The 22,533-nt window shown below is 42.2% G+C and overlaps 2 protein-coding genes across 2 annotated transcripts; one reads left to right on the top strand and one right to left on the bottom strand.

The window, feature by feature from the left end:
* Nucleotides 1-145: 145 nt before the first annotated feature.
* ccr9a (chemokine (C-C motif) receptor 9a) lies at nucleotides 146-1,888 on the top strand. The gene is made up of 3 exons (XM_030775188.1): nucleotides 146-233; nucleotides 460-526; nucleotides 833-1,888. The coding sequence occupies exons 2-3, from the start codon at nucleotides 470-472 to the stop codon at nucleotides 1,886-1,888; spliced, it is 1,113 nt and encodes a 370-aa protein (XP_030631048.1). The 5' UTR covers nucleotides 146-233; nucleotides 460-469.
* A 9,854-nt stretch (nucleotides 1,889-11,742) lies between these two features.
* On the bottom strand, nucleotides 11,743-20,473 carry prpf4ba (pre-mRNA processing factor 4Ba). The gene is made up of 15 exons (XM_030774229.1): nucleotides 20,418-20,473; nucleotides 18,646-19,917; nucleotides 18,129-18,269; nucleotides 17,796-17,948; nucleotides 17,301-17,382; nucleotides 16,458-16,665; nucleotides 16,156-16,229; nucleotides 15,311-15,401; nucleotides 14,883-15,030; nucleotides 14,446-14,583; nucleotides 14,039-14,192; nucleotides 13,793-13,907; nucleotides 12,794-12,945; nucleotides 12,450-12,536; nucleotides 11,743-12,086 (listed from the first exon to the last, which is right to left on the bottom strand). The coding sequence occupies exons 1-15, from the start codon at nucleotides 20,468-20,470 to the stop codon at nucleotides 11,883-11,885; spliced, it is 3,072 nt and encodes a 1,023-aa protein (XP_030630089.1). The 5' UTR covers nucleotides 20,471-20,473; the 3' UTR covers nucleotides 11,743-11,882.
* Between the last annotated feature and the right edge of the window lie 2,060 nt (nucleotides 20,474-22,533).

Here is a 22,533-nt window from a genome sequence, read left to right as displayed (position 1 = left end):
ACGCTCACGTTTGAAAAAAACACAAAACACACGTGTTTTTTTTTGTGCGTCACTTGTGGTTGAGACTCAGGCGTATAAAGCTTCCTCAAAACAGACACCAGACAGACAGTACTCTCACCTTCTCAGAGATCAGCAAAACAGACACCAGACAGACAGCATTCTAACCTACCCAGGGTTCAACAAGGGCTAAACCCAACCTCTAATCAACTCTCATCACTATCGCTCTCTTAAGTGTAAGTAACGTTCTTTTCAAAGTTAACTGAAAGAAATGTTTTAGAATATGCAGATAAGTCTGAAATCCAATTTTAATCATTAATCACTAGAACAGCAGACAAAGAACAGATCTGTTTTTATTGATGCAAATGTGTCTTCTCAGTATAATTCAACTTCGCATTCAATGTATTTTACACATGTTTACATTTCATTTGTCATTAATGAATCTTTTTGAATCAATTGTAGACTGGTTAAGATGTCGACCGCTATGTATCTGACACCAACTGTATATGCGACGATGACTGATGATTATGTAAGTTTATTCAAATTTGTTCATTATGTGCTTTTTCAGAATAAGTGTATTGAACTACACTGAGAGCCATTCTGACTTTTCAGTAGATGTAGTCACTTATGTTACTCTCATCCACGACAATGTAAATAAATCCTCAGTACATTCAGTGAATAATTCAAGAGAGTCGTACAATGGAGTAAACATGGTCATTACAGCATACTATATTACTGTACTGAGCCTAGCAAAAATGGCATGGATTGTGATTGACAAGTCTTGGATCATTGGAAATCACAGTGACAGTTAAACACTCTTTTATAAACCCCTCAGGATATGGATGATGCTGCTGTCACCACCACAGATGTGGACTATGATCTTACAACCATGTGTGAAAGGGGCAAAGTGAGAGAATTCCGGAAGCTATATGAGCCTCCGTTATACTGCGTGATTGTACTCCTGGGAGCCTTGGGCAACCTGTTGGTGATCTGGATGTACTTACACTTTAAGAGTCGTCTAAAGACGATGACGGATGTGTTTCTGCTGAACCTGGCCTTTGCTGACATACTCTTTCTGGGGACTCTGCCCTTCTGGGCCGCTGATGCCATCCAGGGCTGGACCTTTGGCCTTGCCCTCTGTAAGGTGACATCTGCTGTATACAAAATCAACTTCTTCAGTAGCATGCTCCTGCTCACCTGCATCAGCATAGACCGCTACATTGTCATTGTCCAGACTACCAAGGCTCAGAACTCCAAAAAGAGGCACCTCATGTGCAGTAAGCTAATGTGTGTTTTTGTTTGGCTTCTGGCCATATTGCTGGCACTTCCAGAGTTAATCTTTGCCCAAAACAAGGTAGACATTGACCAAAACCAGTTCTGCACCATGGTCTATACGCCCAATGAGAACAACCGCATCAAAATTATGGTTCTGGCTCTTCAGATCTGCATGGGTTTCTGCGTACCCCTATTCATCATGACCTTCTGCTATGCTGTCATCATCCATACCCTACTGAAGACAAAGAACTTTCAGAAACACAAAGCTCTTCGTGTCATTTTTTCTGTGGTGGCAGTGTTTGTCCTCTCTCAGCTTCCATACAACAGCATGCTAGTCTTTGAGGCCACACAAGCAGCAAATGTAACCGTAACAGACTGTGACCAACTCCAGAGCTTTGACATCGTTACCCAGATTATGAAGAGTATTGCCTACACGCACTGCTGTCTAAATCCCTTCCTGTATGCCTTTGTTGGAGTGCGTTTCCGTAGGGACGTAATCAAGCTCCTCCGCTCTCATGGTTGTGTGCGATCTCCCAGCAAGCACAGTAAAAAGTCAAGCTCGTACCGAGCCTCTGTCATGTCTGACACAGAAACCACCCAGGCTCTCTCACTGTAACATCGTCCAAACAAAAAAAACAAAAACTCGTCATATGAAGAAATTTAGGAGACCGCCTCATTCCCAGCGCGTTTTTGCGTGCAAAGTTCAGCGATGCGCTTGCCGCTCGCTGGGAGATTTCTCACAGGCCTCTGTAAACAGGGGGAAGTGATGGCTTTCACAGGTGTCTGTGGATCTGGGGTTTCCAGCTTTGAATGCACTGTGACTGCCTTTCTCTGTGCCTGGGTTGGCAATATGGAATTCTGCTGCCATATTTGCTGTGAAACTTTTGTAGGTGAGATGTAGAACTGAGACATAGACGTGGAGACTGGTGTAGAGTACATTGGTTGTTCAGCATTACGAATTTCTGTTTATTTTTATTTTGTGTAGTTATGTATGCTGTAAATATGTGTGTGTCAAGCCTTTCCTAAAAAAATGTACAAAGATTCTCTTGCATGGTCATCAGAGGAGTTTAAAATTTTATTCTTGCAAGGCCTAAATTAGGACAATTCCATGAGAAGCAGAATTTACCGCAAAACATATTTCATATATTGTTGGCACATTACCTCAAAATGTGATGTAAAATACGTAATATACGTAACATTGTACATTTACTATTTGTTGCTCCTTATTTTTTTGCAACTTTACACTTTGAAGTGAAATAAAAATCGAAATAAAATATTAAGTAAAAGTTTCAGCGCTGTTTTCTTTGCCTTTATCTACACGACAGTCATTCTTTCACTCTCCAGCGCGTACAAAAAAAACCAAGGAGAGAAACATCGTTTCTATTTCTCAGGAACGTGTGTTTTAACCGACACGCAAATATAATGGAGTATGGCTTAACTTGTTGACCTCTTGACAGTGGAGAGAATTTTCATACCCCGCCAAAACTGAGAGTGGCTGCGGTCAGGGGACCGTTGTGACTGTGACGTATAAAACATTCTCTCCCCGTCTGTGGGTTTTGTGGGTACAAAAGACGTCACACTGAGATCGCACACATCGTGATACTCAGAGTGAACTACTCAGTGACTGCAAAAACTCCTGCAGAAAATACCTGTTTTCTTTTACGCTTTTATCACAAGCGGTATCAAACCAGCATGCATTCGCCTAATTAAAATAGATACTTACCACGTACAATACATTGTAACGCATCTAAAGGATGCTTGAACCCAACACGCACGAAAGACATCTACTTTGAAAATGCATCTTTTATCTTTGTCCAGTTGATTAGCAAAAAATACCTTAATATTGACAAACAACATTTAATTCAGATTCGTGAGTGTGGTGTCCCAGTTTCAAATGACGAGTTTAAAAGACATCATGACCCATGTCATTTTAAGCCAAAATCGTTGATTGAGTAACGGGCCCTGTAACAGGGTGTTTGAAACACTGACTGAAAGGGAAAAGATCAAAAAATGCCAAATTTGAACAAAAAATATACACGACACACACAGGGACAAAGCACATTATAAATTACATGCGAAATATGAAATGTTTGCAACTCTGCTGACAATGTGTGTACCAGTCTGCAGTAAATTGGCAACGTACGCTTGCTGTACTACTGTTTTTTACAACAGGTTACCACAGGTACAACGTGTTCAGTTCTTCTTCTGGTTGGCATAGTTGCTGTTTACACATACTGACCAACATTGGTTTAAAAAAAAGCCTCATGGGTTCACACACACTCTTCTAGTACACACTTCTCACGACAGGAAGTGGCATGAAGGCTCTTGTTGACAGTTTTCAGTGTCTCGATGCACGTGGTAACTAATGTGCTCAGTACATTTGAATACTGTTATGCATCACCCCATGAGAGTATCACTTGTTGCGTGAAAAAGACAATTTATGGGAGTTAGAGGATTTCAAAATTTCAAACTCTCATCTAAAGATTGATTAACCTATGTGGTTTCATTGCGACGAGTTTTGGTTGATCAGCTATTTTGGTGGATGACACTTATTTTTCGCTTGTGATTCTGAACAGCTCAGAAAACAGTGAACTAACTGGTTATGCAGCTGTACTTAAGTATGAGAAAGCCTTTGGAACAGTGCAGACAAAATGATGTTCTGTAGTCAAAGCATTTATACCTAATGGTTGATTCAGCTATCATCAGCAATCATGGGTTGTTAGGATTTTGTGAAGATACCAGTATTTAAAATATGACATTGATTCAAATGAAACATTAGACTATGTTGCATCATCCATCCAGCTTGGCGCTCAATAAGTGGAGTGTTCTATTTAGGTCTTTTGATACCTTGAAATTAGGCAGGCTAAATGGCAAATGGCACCTCCTAGCGTCACATTGACCAAAAAAAAAAAGTGTTGATATTGAACGAGTATTAAACATTGTTAATTGACACAAGCTGATGATATCGTGTTGTTTTTTTATTCTTGCTCAAGGAGAAAAGGGGTGCTTTTTAATGGAGTACACAATACACGCAGGCCCTCTCAAGCAGTGCTGTGAAATTTACATTGTTTATTTCTGCACAGCACAATTACTTAAAAAGTCTCTCCTCATCCCGTCCCCCGCGAACAGTAGTAGCCTTCCTGTAATGAGAATTACACGGAACATTTAAGTTACATATTACTGCTTTGAAAAGCATATTTAAAACTAGATTTACATAATATTGTGCATTGTTGTGCAACACTTTTCTTGTCCAATCAGCAAATCTTTTTTTCAGGTACGGAAAACAAACCAACAGTATTTCTTAAACCCTTTACTCATTATGCTCGTCATTTAACTGTGCACTCTTGTCATGGCTGGTGATGGATCCACCACAGAAAACAAAGTACCCTAAACCTGTTTTCCAGATCCAGAATGATGCCTAACCGTTCTAAGTGATTTTCAACATGTTTCAAATGGCAGTGTATTTCTGAGGAAAAAACAGTCACTTGGCTGAGCTGTCCAACGTTAGGAGGGTAACACAGCTAGATAAGACGAGACCGAAAAGTCTTAAATTGAATCTTGTCGTTCAGAACCAGCTGACCACCTGCTGCACTCTAGCGAGGGTTACCATGGTACCAACTGTCCATTTTACACTGTTTTAAAGAAAGAGAGCCATCAAGTGAGCCACTTAGCATAAAGGCTAGCTTTACACTAGGCTCTTTAGGTTTCAGTTCCTGACCCGGGTTTACAGCTTTTCTTAATTATAAGTCTGCGTACTACCTCTCAAATGGATCAGCTGTGCGAGACTGGAAAAGGGAAACAGAAACCTGAGAACTTTGATATTATGAACCTCCCATAGTTTAGTTAGCCACGTGAAGCCATGTTCCTTGGTTACAAATGATAATGAAGAGGAGTGGAATATCAGGTTTGAAATGAACTGTCTCACCATGCTGAACAAATTAACTGTAAGTGAGGACCCTGACAGGATCTTTACATGTCCTAAATCGTAGCCTAAAAGCCATTTTATTTTATCAGCGAATTTATTAAGCCTATCTTGGATTGTCTGTAGCTTCAAAATACGAGGAAGGAGTGCATTGACTGGGATCCTAGCAGTGGATTCAGGACACTTCCGCCGCCAGCAACACCAAATGTGAGTGACAAGCAGCCCATTAGTATATGAACATATGAGATATGTGAAGTTTTCCCTGTTGCAACATGTAAAACTTGGAGGTTTCATGTCGTTTAGAGTTTTGCTGACCGTACAGAAAGTTTTACATCGGTTTTATCTGGTGTCAGTAGCAAGACTACGCTTATCAACTCATCATCTCAGGGTAGTTTCCAGGTCAACTAGAGATTGAACATTCTCCTATTTCCTCAAGCACTTTGGATACTATCATGTGCAGGTTGTTTGTTTGCTTATCTGTCACAAACAAGCTACACAAACAAACCTCTATATATAGTTTATCCTTGGTTGGGTGTAACTGACAAGGTCAGTCTTCTTTTGTCTCCTCAGTCAGTCTTTACTTTATGTTTTAGTTAAAAGCACTTCCTTCAAATGAAGCAGTGTATCACATTAGTGTTATGTGCTTGTCACTTCACAGCGTGCGGCAATTTAATCAGTGGTACCATTTTAGAGGTTCCAACTATGTCTGTCAAAGACATGGAAGTATCTCTGGATTGCACTGTGCTTTTCATGCTGTGGTTCTCAAGTTTTCTGCTATTATAGGAGAGACTGCTGAAGATGTGTAGTGTTATTAGTAGACTTACCTTGGGTTTGTGCCTGAGACACTAAGAAAACAGAGTAATTTTTGTCTCAAATGTACTCATTCAGTGGAGAAGAAAGAGTTCTCTCTGTCTTGTCAAAACTGAATATGTTGCTCTAATTTTTCATAGAATGTCTACATCTCTCAGTTAATAAAAAGGCTTGAGGACTTGCACATACCAAAGACAGATGATGTGAAGGTAGGCTGACCTCATTTTGTGTGTTTTTTTCATGCACTCATGGTTTTTTGCAGTCCTGACAGAAAATTCTCTGAGAGTTATACGATTTAACATAAAGCACAAGATGAATGAAAGTAAAAAATATAATATGCAGTGTTTCCGCTATTGTATTTTTCTCCACATGAAACTGTTTTGATAACTTGAAACAATGTACATTTGAAAAACTGCTGTACTGTATACTCCTCAGACGTGTTCGTCAGCTTGCAGCCCTGGTACTCACTTGAGAACCATCTGGTATAGCCACCCAGAATCAGCCCTGGTGTAAGTAGATACCAACTTCTCTTTTGTCCTATCAGAGACACTGCCAACCTGATGACAGTTATCCTCATTATGGGTTCATCTAGTTCCAGACAGTTTTGGAATATTAGGCTCCCTCACTCATGGACATATGTGAGACAGGAGTCTCATTACCCGTCTCCTGTGTAGACTACAATGGCACATTAAGTAATGGGCCCCAAATGACTTATCTGTCTTCTCATCTCAAACTCTGCTTTTGATGTGCGGTCAAATCAGCAATGGACACCATCTCTTCTGACAGTTCTTGGCATTTCTACTAGCTGTGTATGCCAAGATCCTTAACCTGTGGTTGAACTGAATTTAGAGTCACATCATTAACTTGAAACCTTAGATAGGAGATTGGAAGGGTGTCTTTAAAAATATTGTATTTCTACTACTAGTCTCTCCTTTCATACAGCCTAATTCTTGGTTATGTTGTGTTATTTCCAGTCTGAGACACCAACAGAAAACCCATTTTAGGGTCCTTATGCACAGATGGCGAAGGTTTGGAGTTCAGTATGAGACAAGTGGTTTAATACGACAGCTCACATGTGAGCACAGTTTGGATAAGGTACTAGACACAGCCAAGACTGAGCCGTGCCTGAAAATCGACCCTGTCCAGATCATCCGCAATGTGAAATCGAAGAACAAGAAGCAAGGAGAACAAGAGAGAGTTACAACCTCATACTACGGTGGTGCAGATACCTTTGCAAATACCCTTCAGGCAGTAGGCTTTAAAGCTCCAGTGAATTACAGCTCCTCCAATAACGCCAGCATTGCATCAATGGAGTCCCACTCTGATAATAGTGATCTCTCCGACCAAGAGAAAGAAAGCAAGCAGACCTCAGGCTGGAGACCACCATTGGCGTTAGACCTGAGGCCTGAGCCTTTTGACGTGGACCTGGACCCTACACATCCTTCAGGAGCGGCAGAACCACAGCAGTTTTATCCAGATGTTTTCCCAGTACCTCTGAAAGTTTTGGACTCAGCACAGAGCCTGTCCTCTATAGAGGACCCGGAGTGCTTGCAGATGCTAGACCCCTGTCTTGCTGCCTTTGGGGCACGTATTGTAGAACTGGACAGGCTTCAGGCTGCCACTGTGCAGAAAGAGCGGGGAAAAACAGCGAGGTCCCGTCCAGCAACGACTGGAAGTATGCCCCAAAGTACCAGTCGCCTTAGAAGAGTCGAACCTCCCAGGTGCCGGTCAGAACAACGCGGCAACATTGATTACAGTACAGTCCTATCAAGTTTAACTGAACTCTCTGTCTCTCACAACACTTTATCAAAACCTAGGCTTAACAATAGTCTCTCAGCCAAATCAGGTCAAACGAAGGTAGGTGTGTGGCCACAGCCCACTCTGCCCAAACGACCACACTCTAGTTCTGCCAAACTCAGCAGGACTGAGGGAGTCTTTCAGTATAGCTCAGTTGGAATAAATGTGTCACCCAAAACCACTACTTTAAACAGAAGAAAAAAGCCCAAGGGCGCTAGGAAAGGCATATCAAAGCCACGAAAAACGACACCATTGTCAGTTAAGAAGACTTCAGCAGTGTTGTCCGGGAAAGCCTGACTGAATTGCTTTAGTTATTTAAGTCAACATCTATATAATTTCAAGTTTATTAAGAACTGCTTTTACAAGTGATGCGTTTTTTCAGGTCTAAGGCCAGAGTGCTGCTACATCAGGATGAAGGGGTTAATGAATGTTCTTCTTTTTTTTTTTTTTTAAGTTTCTCATCTCTGCGGCTGCCTGGGAGGAAAAAAAGAGTCAGACAATTTTTCTTTCATTCGTTTCCTTGTTTATTATTACTATTCTTATTCAGTATACTGTACATTATACGATACACTACAAGTTCTGTACTTATAGCACAACCTCATCGTGTTGAAACTATTCATCTGGCAAATATTAAAGCTGATAAATGTAGCTAGTATGTACACAATGTCCAAATAATGCAGGTTTGATGCAGGTTGACTGCTGGTAGTCCATGTATCTTTCAGGCTCCAGGCCAACAGAGAAGTGAACAGAAGTCTCAACTTACCCTAAAATAAACATAAAAATGGTTACCATAGAGATCACATTTCAACAGACACATTTCTCTGTACCATAAAGTGTAACCTTTCAGATGGTCGCTTATGCAAAAACATTTAATAATTATATCAAATGGGACATGAGTGTTACTAAATTAAAGTTAGGGCATTTTCAAACAGATTTATCAGTTAAAAAGGAAATCTCATATACTTGACTGTCATCTGAAAAGGTAAAAGGCAGTGAGAAACATCACATAAGAAATATAATCATGTAATGACAACATGAATTGCTTAAAAGAGCACTCTCTAGATCAGAAACCTTTGTCCAGATGAGGCTCCCTTTACCAATCTTCTCTAATGGTCCAGCACCTACAATACAGAGAGTACATAAACCAGCATCTTGCCAAAACATCACAATTAACAAAAGAAATCCCTGAGGCATCATGGTGAAGCACTGGTTATTGCATCAGCAACACGTGGACCTAGTAGCAGGTAGAGTGTATGATATCAGTGAACTTTCCCGAGCAAAGCTAGGCATGGCTGATTTTGGCTCAGCATTAAAATGCACTTATAGATTCACAGCAAAGTGTCTTCTGTTCCTGCATACAAGGATACGGCTGTGTGACAATAACCGTGAACCACTAAACCATAACTCTTGCCCCGTTAATCTGATTTAGACACACGTACCTGTGTGAATTGTACCTCGAGGACAGACCCAAACCTAAAGATCTGGACATTAGTCTACAGTAATTTACACAGACTAAAAGTAGCTGTCAACATACTCGAGTCCCATTGGTTAGGCTATTTGATGATGTGGAGGATATCATGATGTTGTAAGCAATGTTTAACTGACAATACTTTATTAAAGCACCTGAAACCATCAAGCTACTCCAGGAAGCAGCATTTCTGTAAGCCAGCTAACTACAAAGTCAATCCTGTCCAATGAGAATGTTCCTTAGCTGTTCTCCTATGGGACAGTACTGAATTTGCTGAAGTTCAAGTTATCTAAATCAGAAATCCTGCTTCGTGAAATAGTTATAATGTGAGCCTGCAAACAGGCCTGCAAAACTCTCATTGTCAGAATAGGATTCATGTTCCACATTAAACATGTGGAAGGTGAGTTTGAAACTTCAAATTCGAAAAAACCAAAAGAAAATCTCAAAATCATGACATTTCATCAGGCTCTGTTTGAGCATCTTTGTGAGTGTTTGCTCTACACATGCCATTAGGAATGACCTGATTAAGTGGCCTTGTGGAGGTCTCATCTCTGAAAGCAGAGGCAGGCAGGAGAAGATGACCGACAGAGAGGAGCCTCCGTGGGCTGGACAACATACTCGGTCTCTGTCTCTCTCAGCCAGCGCGGGAAAAGTAGTGGGAGAAACAGCATAAACATCAGTTAGTATCAGAGAAATCAGACAGGGGGGTGGGTTTGCTCTCAGCTTCCTGTAAAAACAAACCCTGAGGTATATCTGACTGAAATCTGTGGTAAAGAACAGTTGTTTTCAAGATATGGTAAATCAGGTTGACAACAACTACTCAACATGCACGAAAATGACACCACAGTTCTTTCAAGGTCTACACTTGTGTTTTTTTTTTTTGGTGGTTTTTTTTTCCTCCACCAAACTTTATTTTTTTAACGCTGCTTTATAACATACACTGTGAATATACAACAAATCCATACTGTCCAGTTAACGTGCGGGGGAAAGGACTTCTACACAGCAGAATGTACAAGCAAATACTGCCTTATCTACTTCTTTAGTTTCTCTCATTTGGTCTCCCAAGTACTTTGAACGTTTTTAATCAGTACAAAGGGAATAAAGTAAAGAGGCAATTACCGCTTATAACAAGCAGAGTCAAAGATCAGACCAGGAGAACCCCTGTATCAAAAGACAACAGGATCACAAGCAGGAAGACAAACAAGAAAACCAAAGAGCATTTAAATAACCTTTTTTTTTTTTTTTTTTTTTTTTGAGAAGAGCACATCTAAATAAATGTCACGTAGAGATGGTACAATTGCAAAGTACAACTGTGGCGAAAAAAAAAAAAAACAACAACCAAACATTCACATGCATTTTCAAAGAGCACTTGATGAGCGAAACGAGGAAACTTTGAGAATGTGTAGGTTAACAGTTCTGCTAAGAGCGTTATTACTAAAAGAGACAGTACACTGAAGGTTGTCCACCTTAAAAAATAGCGGATTCCCCCTCCAACCTTACCCTCAGCGCCAATCTGGGTCTGGTTTGCTCAAGGTATTCATTCCTGTCCATTTTAAAGCAAAAGTCTGTCTTTGATTCTAGAATGTCATGTTCGTCTCTGTGGAAACAGCACTGACAGACACCAGTACATCGAGGAACAGAGGAGTTCCTTTGGGCGTTTATTTCGACCACATTTCCAAACATGCAAAAGAGACAAAATTCCAAGAGCGCAAGTAAATTGAGCTAGAGGATATTTGGCCAAAACATGATTCAATGCAATGAGAGCATTGCATGAGTTCTCGAGGGGGTGGTGGAAGTGGTGGTGGGGGGGGGGGGGCAGCTTACCTTCAGTGTACTGATAGAGGTACACAACCTGGCTTAACAGAGGAGGCCTTCCCTGCAGATGGGCTCAAGTAGGACCCAAGACCCCCAGATTCGGCAGAAACACGCCTACAGCAAGGGCATGAAGGCTGTGCACCAGGGGAGGGGCGCTCTCGCTCTCACACCTGGGGGAAATGTGAATATAGACAGCGTTTATGCTGGTCTGAATCACAGCACATTACACCTTGCACGGGTTCTCCTTACCCCTAAACATTCAAATGTATATCCAGCCAGAATTACTTGTCTCCAAGGGAGAGGGATCATAGGAACACTGTATACGTTTTGCAACCATCTTAAGTCTGTGTAATCTGGTACTGCTGACCGTAGCACGAACAGTTTGATAAACATATTTACAGTTTCAGTCTGGCTCCATTCACCTGCACTGACAATGAGCCAAATACTCTTGGCAGAACAAAACCTGACAGAACTGTATAACTGAGCTGAGCAACTGTGAATGGAGTCCAAAGCTTAAATGACAAAGACCAAAGATCTACAAAGCATACCATATTTAAAAATCAGACAGCATCTTGCTGATCATGTACAAAAGACCAAAGACAATAGCAAAACAAGACGTATACTTAAAGAGACTTATAAACTCACAATTAAAAAAAAAAACAAAAAATGGTCTGGTTTTTTTTTTTTTTTTTTTAAAGAAAATAAACGCAGAAATATTTTGTATGGTCTGCAGGAAAGATGTAGCATTTTGGGCAGACTCAGACTACTTAGTTGCGACAGTCTTCAGAGGTCAGCAGGTCAAATCCTCTCTTGGATGTACGGGTGTTGCAGCGCCTGGTTGATGCTGATCCTCTTAGCCGGGTCCAGCATCAGGATCTGGTCCAATAAGTCTTTGAGCTGAACCACTTTCTTGCGCTGGTCCTCAGGCAGTCTCTGGCGACCCACCATGTCCGCTAACAGATCCTTTGTGGGGTTAATGGTACTCATGACAGTGATCTTTTCCTGCAGATTCATAAGGAATAGGGGGATAGACATTCGAGGGAGTGAAGAAGAGGATATGATGGGAAAGACAAGAAAAGAGAGGGGAGAGAGATTGTATGTGAGAGAATGAGTGTGTGTGTGAGACAGAGGGAGAGAGAGAGAGATAAAGATAGATGGAGAGAGAGACAGAGAGGCACATTTGTTTTAAAAATAAGAAAGAATGTATAAGAGTTCAGAAACAACACAATAAAAGAATAGACAGTTTTAAACAGTCCAGGCATGAAGTTGTGCATTTGAACAGAAGTAAAGTAATACCACAGAAAACGATTAAGTCAGACAGTAAAGTGATGTTTATGGAGAGTCATGGAATAAATGTTTGCTTACCCGTTCAGTGACTTTATCTACCTCTATATATAAGAAATTCAAGTTCTGATCAAAGTGCTGGTCCTTAAACAGGCCTTTCCTTATCATCTGTCAAAAAAGAACAAGTTCCTTTTTATAAACAGTTTCAAAGGTTTGAAAAACTCAACCAACCACTGTTAAGTCATTCATACGAATACCTTCATTCAGGAGATCCTTAGAAACATTTATTCACTCACAATGCATTCAATACAACTGGAAAAATTAAAACATTGAAATGAATGATAAATTATGAGTGAAATTCTCAATGACATCACGTAGTTGATATAGTTAAGCTTTTTTTTTTTTTCCATTAACAATCTTCTCACCTTGTTAGGCATTTTGCCCTTTAGGTCCATGGCTACCTTTAGCATGTGGTTATTGGTTTTCCCTGGGAACAGGATTTTTCCCGTGTATAGTTCATAAAGCGTGCAGCCCACAGACCACATGTCAATTCCATAATCATATGGCTTCCCAATAACTGCAAGAGAGAAAACAATAACACTGATTTCCCCCAGTCTCACTGTATCACTCACTCAGTCCAAAGAGTACAGAGAACGCTACGTGCTCTCTGAGGCCTGCTACACTTACTGGAGTTTTCAAAGGACGTTTGAGCTCAATTAACTACACAAAGTTTCCTCCTTTATATTTTATGACTGCATAGACTCACAGAAGAACCACAACTTACACTGGCACGGAGCAAATAAAGTAGTTCAGATGTACTATGGACCACTAAAACTTAAATGATTTACTGTATTGAGAGACACACTGTGTGATTACAGTACTGTGTTGATGCTCTCTCTGATGGCCTGCACTATTGTTTTTAGTGGTTGTGATACTGGGTCTCATGGAAAAACATTTTTGTATTCTCATTCTTTTATTCTGTGGCAAACTTTTTTTTTTTTTTTTTTTTTGAGGTGGACTCATTAGAGTTTGCCATGTCAGATTCAGAAGACGCTCGTAACTTCACAAAAGCGTCATGAACAACCTACGTAAAAAAGATGATATCAGCTTTTTGGAAATGGCCAAGTGTTCATGAGAACTGTGAGAATTAACATAATCAGTAGCCCAAAAATGTCATATAAGGCTAGGAGTCCTGCCTTGTTTTTCCACAAATGACATTTATAATATTTTAATAGCATCTGTGGTGGAATGAAGGGACCTGTTAGAGTCAAGGGGAAGGAAAAAATGAATAGTTCTCTTAACACAGTGTCACTTAAGGGCCGTACTGCTGCTGGACTAAAGAAGAAATGGTTTTATACGAGACTGGATGTCTCAAAAAAAAAAAAAGTCTTGTCAAAGTAAAGTGGTTGGAACGCGCCACTTACTGATCTCAGGAGCCCTGTAGAACCGACTGACTAGGTACGGCGTGATGTCATTGTCAGCCGCATGGGACGCAGATCCAAAGTCACAGAGTTTGAGGATTGTCTTGGACTCATTTACCTATGAAGAAAACCATTTGTTTTTAACAAAAGGATGCTAAATGCAGTTATTACTACTTTTTTGTGTAGACCGTTTGTATTCAGAGAAATGCGGTGGTTGAGATAAGAGAGATAATTGGTGGAGAGACTCACCAGGATGTTGTCTGGTTTGATGTCAGCGTGAAGGATGTTGCAGCGTTTGAGTAGTTTGAGGGCGAGGAAAAGCTGCTGGCTGTAGGAGCGTACCGCTTTGATGTGCAGCCCGACGTCTTTGCCGTACTTCTTCAGGACCTCTCGCAGGTTCATGCTACAGAACAGAGGACGTTCAAAAGATGCTTTCTCACCACTGACCCAGAGAGAAACTGCACCGTTCTGAGTATGATCTGATAATCCTGCGGACTTACACGGCTTTGACCAAAAAAGTCAGTTTGACAGAGAGAGGAGATATAAAAGCACATGTAGTCACATAACTCTTAAGCTACATAGGAACAGCATGAGAGAGACATAACGTGCTTGTGTTTCTGATGTCCTCCTAACCGTCGGGGGACAAACTGCAGTACCTGAGAGGTTCAAACACAAGGCACAGATGCTGCTTGTGGTAGAAGTGTCTGAAGAGACGAAGGCAGTGGAATTTATCGTCAGGATCAGCGTCGTTCAGCTTTCTGAGAAACTCCAATTCTTTCAGGCCTGTCTTCTGCCTGTCAGAGAGAATATTCAAAACTGTCTTAGCTATCCAACTCCATCAGGGGTTCTACAACAGAACCAGAGATTACCCCAAAACCAAAACAGGTTTACTTCCAAACTGATGGGGAGAATTTTCTATATGTTGAAACAACATAGGTCATAGGTTAGAACTCCATTCATAAATACAGAGGAACAAACATCATCCTTGCCAATGTAGTTTAGATTTAGTCCCTAAGAGTTCTCCATTTTACTGGTATCTGACTGTATCGCCCAGCCCCTAATCTTTGGTATTAAGGATTATGATGACGCTCACATAAGCTCATTGTTCCTGATAATCTTCACAGCCACGTCTTGGCTGGCACGAGCCATGTCTCTGGCACGGATCACGTTACTGAACACGCCCTGGCCTGTGTAGCCGTACACGCTGTAACGCTTATCCAACATCTCGCCGATATTCACCCCTGAGTCCACACAAAGACAGCACATTACAATCCATCATCTGCGCATTAATATTTCACAAATAATAAAAAAAAAATCTTATTTGATACCAGTGACAATGTACTGGCCACTGTTAACGACTTTCAGGGACAAAATTCCTATTTTCTAACACATTTGTAATCTGTACAGTCCTTGTAAAAGTCCATTATGAAATTGAAGGAAATGTAATGCTACACTTGTATGTTGTAAAATGAGGTGAGTGGCTCTGATCTGAAAAGTCGTAAAAAAAAAAAGAACATTTACGGTAATATCCCTCAGCATCCGTCCAGTTATCTCTGAGACTGGGATTTTCCTTAAGGTCCTTTCCCACTCCAGCTGCTCGTAACCGTGCGCTCTGTTGGAACAATGGAAATAGAGAGAGAGAGAAAGAGAGAGAGAGAAAGAGAGAGAGAGAGAGAGAGAGAGAAAGAGAGAGAGAGATAGACTGTTATTCACGGGGCGCATGGTGTTGTCGGAGAGCCGACTGAAATACAAGAACCGCAAACAATCAATCGTTCTGCATTCGCCGAGAGGCGCTAGAGTTCGTAAATTACACGATTCCTCTCCAGATTACACGTGATCTTTTTGCAAATGTAAATAATCTCTCAATTACCCAACACTACATCTATTACTGAATACAGCACACGATACAACAGATTATCAGCTGCAGCAAGTCAACCATTAAGGCTTAAAGGACAGTTAAGTAACTTGGCAAGAGTGATTAAAGATGCTAAGTGTGGACAATGAAGCTCAATACACATCCATCACCACAGATAAATACAATCTGTCAAAGCAAGGGGGTCATTTCAGTCTAAGTCTTTGGTGAATGAAACCACCAGTTCAACGCTGTCTTGAAGAATTTATGACCCAGACTACACAACTAACTCGGATTAGCCAAGCAGGTAAAGTGTTTGGACAGTGGTTCTCAAAGACAGGGAGACAGATCGGTTCATACAGGCCTATGCAACCTTAGCTGTGCAGATTGTCTTACATACACACATACACACACACACACACACACACACACATGGATGCACGACTTCCTTTAAAAACTGAGCCGTACGAGGTCAGGGACCTATGCGATGGAAATGAGGTTCTTGGGTACTCACGTCAAAGTACGCAGCGAACATGTCATCTGACTCGGTGAACATGTCGGGAGCTGACTGTTTTTTTGAATGAGGTCCTACAGAAAACAGCAACGATGCCACCATCAGGACAATCTCAAAAAATGCAACATCCAAACAACGTGTGGCACACAGACATAGAGAAATGATCTGCTCACATATTCCAAAGCGATTAAAGCCATCAACCCTTCACGTTTCGTTTGGAACGGACGAGCTGGGCGTTTTAAACGAAAGCTGTGCACCTCGCAGGAAAAGGCCAGAGGCCCTGCGTTTTGGGGCTGACGTACCGTCCTTCTCCTGCGTGAGGAGGTTCTGCTTGGCCTTCATGTTGGCCTCAAACGTGTCCAGGTTCTCCTGCTCGTAGGCTTTGACGTCGGCGGCCACTCGCTCCAGGATGTCGTCGGGGGAGGGGGAGCGGCTGCGGGGGGTGCTGACGGGACTGCAGGGCTCCGAGGGCACGGACAGATTGCTGTCCTCATTCACCGACTTATATTTCTGTACAGGGCACAACATGTTTCTTACATTATATTTCTTATATTTCTGTACAGGGCAGAACATATTTCATATATTTCTATACAGGGCAGAACATATTTCTTAAATTATATTTCTTATATTTCTGTACAGGGTAGAACATATTTCTTATATTTCTGTACAGGGCAGAACATAATTCTTATATTTCCATATTAGAAAAGACCATATATTCATTTAATTAGTCTCAAGTGACCATAAGAAGATGCATGAGGCTCTCTTCCAAGGTGAGAGATACTATTTCCACCCCCCAATAAAACCAAATGAAAACAATAATAGCCCCGTTATGACACAGGCAAGAGGAAATCAGGATATTAGTTTGTGTAATCTCAGAACAGTGGAGATCACTGCAAGGTGAAGCCACTCCCATGACTCATTAGTGATCATTTGCTGAGGAAAAAGGCTTCTTATGAGGATTGCTTAATTTTCATAGCAGAACTAGAAATAAACAGCTTGTATAACACCACTTCTTTACGGTTAACATGTCACAGAGGCCAAAATAGCAGTAATGCTAAATATACATTTAAATGTGCAGCCTTACTTTTAGCCTTACTCTTACTACAGCCTCGCTACAGTCTGAAGAGAATGAGAGTCAGTCAAACCTGGACGATAGCCAACCGCTGAAGTCTTCTCTGCTCGATTAGAGCTTCCTCGTCCTCTTCATCAATTTCAAAATCTTCCAGGCTAAATGTAGAGATAAAAAAAAATCCACACTTACTATTCTAAATGAGAGAGAATTTTTCACATCGTGAATTTTTAACCATAAGGAAACTGATTCCTTCACTGTCAGTGGAGTTTGTTTTACCACATGTCAGATGCACTTAGGTGGAAAATGGTAATATTCATGTGGCGCTACAACACAAGGGCAAGTTTCACAAATAAGAACTGAGAACAGTCCTGGACTAAGCTGTGTACATAAGGACTGAGATTAGTCCTGGACTGCAATGCGCTCTGAATTAACAATCCACATTCCAGAATATATTTCAGTCCTGGACTGGTAATAAGATTTGACTCAGAGCTTTGGCTTTAAAAAAAAAAAAAAAACAACAAATAAAAAACAATAACACATCAATCAAACGCTCAGAGCACAAACTCACAATTCTTCATCTGACTCCTCCTGGTCTGCCCTCATGCCCTCAGACAGGCTGCCTTTGAATTTATCCTCCTTATCGCGACTGCGTCTCCTCCGTCGCTCCTGGGATCCAGGACGCCGCTGTTGTCTCCTGCTCAGTCTGTCCCGCTCTGCAGACCTTCACAACCGTAACATGACCGTCACTGTACTGTACTGCTGTCATATGAAAATCTTTCATAGACCTGGTCACTTCAAATATGAAAGGGTACGGATTTATAGAAAGTCCAAAGAATATACTAGTTCTGTATTAACACACACTCTCTCTCTCTCTCTCTCCTCTGATGTATGGTATGCGCACCTGCGTCTGAGCGGGGACCTGTCGCCGTGTCTTTTGGGCGAGCGAGATCTGCGTCTGATGGGTGAACGGCTCATCCTTCGCCGAACGCTGAGAGACGGGCTTCCCTCCCGACGGCCCCGTGTCTCGTCACGGGGTCGCATCCTATTACGAAGATAATTACATGATAATGAAGATAATGCAGTGTATGCATCCCATCGCACAGATAATTACACGATAACAAACAGCATTAGATGCATAATAGAAGCAGACATGCACATATTTTTATACTGCATATAGTCTGACATATTATGCGTACTGACACTATACTCGGAACACATGCATCAATAAAATTTAATTACGGAGACTATTGGAGATCTTAATTTCTCTCTTCTTAAATGATGCAAAAGAAGCAGAAAAAAGGGATACACGGTGATTGATTTGGTAGGGCCGCTATCTTTTAACAACTGCAGAAGAAAATACAAGCTCCAATATAAGGGATGAGGAAACCAAACAAACAAACAAACAAAGAGATAACAACCTGACAGGAGAGAGTCTCTGGCGCTCCTCTCGTCTCCTCCTGTCTGCAGAGTGACTCTGGTCCCTCCTGACGGGCGACCTGTTGCGGGAGGTCGATCGGCTAGGCTTGGAATTCCTGTCGCCGCCCTGGGGGTTTGAAGAGTGATAGGGGGAGCGGTGGTCCCTGCGTCTTGGAGAGGCGCTGTGGCGTTGGGGGCCGGAGCCTTGCTTTCGACTGGGAGACCTGTTCTCCTTCCCTGCGGAGGCATCTTTTGACGGGGACTTCACTGCTTTTCCTTCTCTCTCCCTGACGTCGTTCGCCTCAGGTCGTCTGTCTCCTCCGTCCTTAGACTGTGACCGGCTCCTCCTTGAGGGGGACCTGGGATTTCTGTGCTCAGCGTCCCGTCTGTCTCCGGGCTGCGCAGATGACGTCGAAGAAGGTTTTTTACTCCTCCGCTCCGCTTCTGCGGAGACGGAGCGATAGTTTTTGTCCGTCGACGACTGTCTCCTGGATTCCACAGGTGATCTGCACCTCTGGGATCTGTCTTTCGACCGGTCGACGCTTCGAGAGCGCCTCCTCTCCCTGGAGGGGCTCTGGCCTTTCGTTTTTTCCTTAGGCTCAGACTCCGGCCCGCTCTTACTGACCCTCTTGTCACATTTCTGAGATTTACGTTGTTTGTCTTCGCTGTCTTTCGATTTGTTCCGCGTGCCTTCCACAGAGTCTGTGAAGTGGCGTTCATCTCTTTCAGGCGCCTTGTTTGTCTGCACAACCTGATGTTCCGGATAAGGTTTTTCGGATTCCTCTCTCTGATGTATCCCATTTAACATCCTCTCCTCAGTCTGCCCCTCTTCTTCTGAGCCTGAGTAGTATCCCTGCAGTATCAGGCCCATGCCTGACTGTACCTGCCCACCCATTAATTCATTGTCCAGTTCTGCTTTGATCATGGCTCTTTGCTTCTCCAAATCCTCTAAGATAGCCAAGTCATCAAGTTTAGGTCTCTTATGAGGGGAGACCAGGTGATCTGTGCCCCACATGGGTATGTCTGTGCCGTCCAGCTTGGAAGAATCTCTACGTTTCCGTTTCTTGTGTTTGTGTCTGTGCCTGTTTCTGTGGTCCTTTTCCTCCTCGAGTGAGTGGTGCTTGTGTTTCCTGTGCTTGCTGCGATGTTTGTGTTTCTTTCTCTTGTGTTTGTCATCATTGTTTGATTCATCCACTTTTACATGTTCCTCCACACCAGACCCAGAGCCGTATTCTTCCTCATTCTCGCTTCTGTCTGAACTCATATCTTTACCCCTGAAAACAAGAACAAAGAAAAGGTAGAATGAACCATAAAGCTATAAATAATTGCCTATTATTACAACGTTACATGTTTTTATTAACTATGTTGCCGATACCGCCTATTAACAGAGTGAAATCAGAGTTTTGGTCACTCCAGTATTTTTCTCAGTTCTAATCCATCCATAAAAAGACGAAGCGTTAAAGACCAATGCATGCCTAAAGAAACACATTTAAATTATTTTCCCTCACCCGCAAAATATATTTGATCTCATTTACTGGTACGGTACAACAAATAACACTAACCCCTGTTGCTAGATAGCTAGCTAACGCTAAAACACTGTCAACTGGGATTACCAAAAGTTACGTAAGCAGGTAAATATTGCTAATGGTGTTAGCTAGCGACACTGTTTTTCTGAACCAAATTAAAAAAATACCAAAGTATCTGTTGTTTACAAAAACATTATTTTGTCGTACATCTAGCGGTGAGGTAAAAACTAGTCTGAAATATCACTTACTCATAATTCTTCTCACTTTCGTTGATCAGTGCCTCCATGTTTGCCATTTTCATTGTCCTTTTACTAACACGACACATGCGCAGTGTACGAGAATCTAGGAAGTCGATGTAGGCACTGTCGAACAGTTACCAACATTTACTAGGCTGTCGAGTAGAGCATATAGACTTGTTTTGTCCAACAGCTTAACCCAAAAATTTTGGATGTGACTCAACATATGCATTTTCTAAAAATATCGATCCTGAAATATTCCTGTGTCAGAGTTTGCGATTTCTCATGAGTTTTACATGAAAGTTAATTGTCGTGTCCGAGTTTTCAAGGCTATTGTAGATATGTGATATGCTCTCGTCGTCCCTAAGATTTCATAGGTCCATATTTCATTGTACGGTACAAGCTACAGTAATTACCCATGATTCTGTAACCAGTAGCCTGGTTTTGGCATTATCAGAAATATTCGGGAAAAAATCATGCTCAAGGTAAGAATGCATTCACATTGAAGACCATGTTACATGAAAGTACATGGAGCATGCACCGAGACAAGGCTGCGGTTTTGCTCTTTCTTGTTGTACTTATTTTGACCACAGAGGTATGATTTTGACTTTAGTAAGGGTTACTGTTTGTTTAAGTGTGTTAAATGAAACCTACCAAAACTGTACCTGGGACGACAGTTGTAATGTAGGCTCATTGTTAAACCGGTCGGCGAGGCTATCAGCCTACCCGTCATTATTCAAAAAAAGTTCTCTATAAGTACTCAACAGTACTTTTAACAATTTTATTAGCACAAAATCTGATGTTCCGAGTTGGTAAATTAGTAGCCTACTCAAATTTGTACCATGCTGTAGCCTCTCGCTGTCTGTTGGGAATTCTGTGGGCAAGACATTTTCTGAGTGCTCGAGGGAATGAGTCCTCGAGCACTGCTCTAGCTAAACGTCAGCTCTCCTTTCTCGCTTCCTTTCTCTTATCTTTCTCAGAATGGGTGGTTTGAAAGACTTATATCAGGAAATCCAGCCAGTGACACTTAGGCTTGCAGAAGAGAGTGTCACTTCCAGCCTCTACTGCAGCCCAGCAGAGGGGATGGAGGCTTGTGTGTCCTCTTTAGTGGAGGCCTTCCTTGTGGAGGTGTACCGGTGTCGAGTCTGCCAGTACACCAGTGGTCAAAGGACCAGGATTAGCACTCATGTGGCTGAGAGACATGACGTGGTACCTTCCTCACACACTCATCTACCTTGTTTGGAGAAGGAAGCCAGGGAGAGTCTGAACGCTGGTATGGGAGTTGATGATGAAGAAGAAGAGCTGGATCAAAATAGCTCTCCTTATGACTTGGAGAATGACCTCCATTCTGGCTCAAAAAACACGGACGATCAGATGGATCACATGAGCCTGGAGCGCATGCCTTTCCTGCTTCCCATGTACGGCATGCTGCAGAACATCAGCCCTCGTTCCTGTGACATCGGTCTGGGGTCGAACTCTGATGGCAGCCTTCACGTGGCACAGACCTGCGAGGTGAGTTCAAACTTCACACGGTTCATTGAGCTTCTAGTATTAGAGTATCAGTATTTTAATTCTGACTCAACATTTCTCTTCTTTCTAAGGTCAGCACTCTATTTGAGGCTGAGAGCCGTAATGAAGACAGTGAGGAGGAGGTAGTGTTCCAGTTGGAGGGCCCCAGCACTGATCTACCAGCCTCTTTATCATGCGGCATGGAAACAGAGGATCAGGATGAGGAGATGGCTCAGTCTGCACACCTCATGACCCTCGGATTGTACAGAATCTCCAGCACTAAGGGTCTCCCTCCATCCAGTAATTCAGAGGGCAGGCAAGCTCCAACGGCGGGGATGCCGGACATTTTGGAGGCTTCTCCAGAAGACAAACGGACCTCTCCGTCTGTTCCCGAGATTCAGAAACAAGTAGAGGACGAGGCAGGACTCTCTTGCGTCCTCTGTCAGGTCGAAGTGTCAAGTCGAAGTCTGTTGGAAGTGCACCTGAAATGCCACCACGGAAAGAGTGGTTTCAGGTGCCCGCGGTGCGGCTGGGAGGCACAGGAGTGGTCGGACATGGAGTGTCACTGGAAAGGGCACAGGAGAAGACGAGGTGCCAAGTCTCATAAGTGTGGCATATG

Source organism: Chanos chanos, chromosome 5, assembly GCF_902362185.1.
Source record: "Chanos chanos chromosome 5, fChaCha1.1, whole genome shotgun sequence".
Taxonomy (NCBI): domain Eukaryota; kingdom Metazoa; phylum Chordata; class Actinopteri; order Gonorynchiformes; family Chanidae; genus Chanos; species Chanos chanos.
The sequence above is the reverse complement of the archived record's forward strand: the minus strand, read 5'-3'. Positions and strand labels throughout refer to the sequence as shown.

What these genes read in the sequence shown, in the direction of transcription:
- ccr9a (XM_030775188.1), top strand. Translation starts at nt 470, where the DNA reads ATGTCGACCGCTATGTATCTGACACCAACTGTATATGCGACGATGACT. An exon ending in CGACGATGACTGATGATTAT is followed by an intron (nt 527 to 832) that starts GTAAGTTTATTC and finishes TAAACCCCTCAG; the next exon opens with GATATGGATGATGCTGCTGT.
- prpf4ba (XM_030774229.1), bottom strand. Translation starts at nt 20,470, where the DNA reads ATGAAAATGGCAAACATGGAGGCACTGATCAACGAAAGTGAGAAGAAT. An exon ending in GAAAGTGAGAAGAATTATGA is followed by an intron (nt 19,918 to 20,417) that starts GTAAGTGATATT and finishes TCTTGTTTTCAG; the next exon opens with GGGTAAAGATATGAGTTCAG. An exon ending in TCAAACCAGACAACATCCTG is followed by an intron (nt 13,908 to 14,038) that starts GTGAGTCTCTCC and finishes TTTTCTTCATAG; the next exon opens with GTAAATGAGTCCAAGACAAT.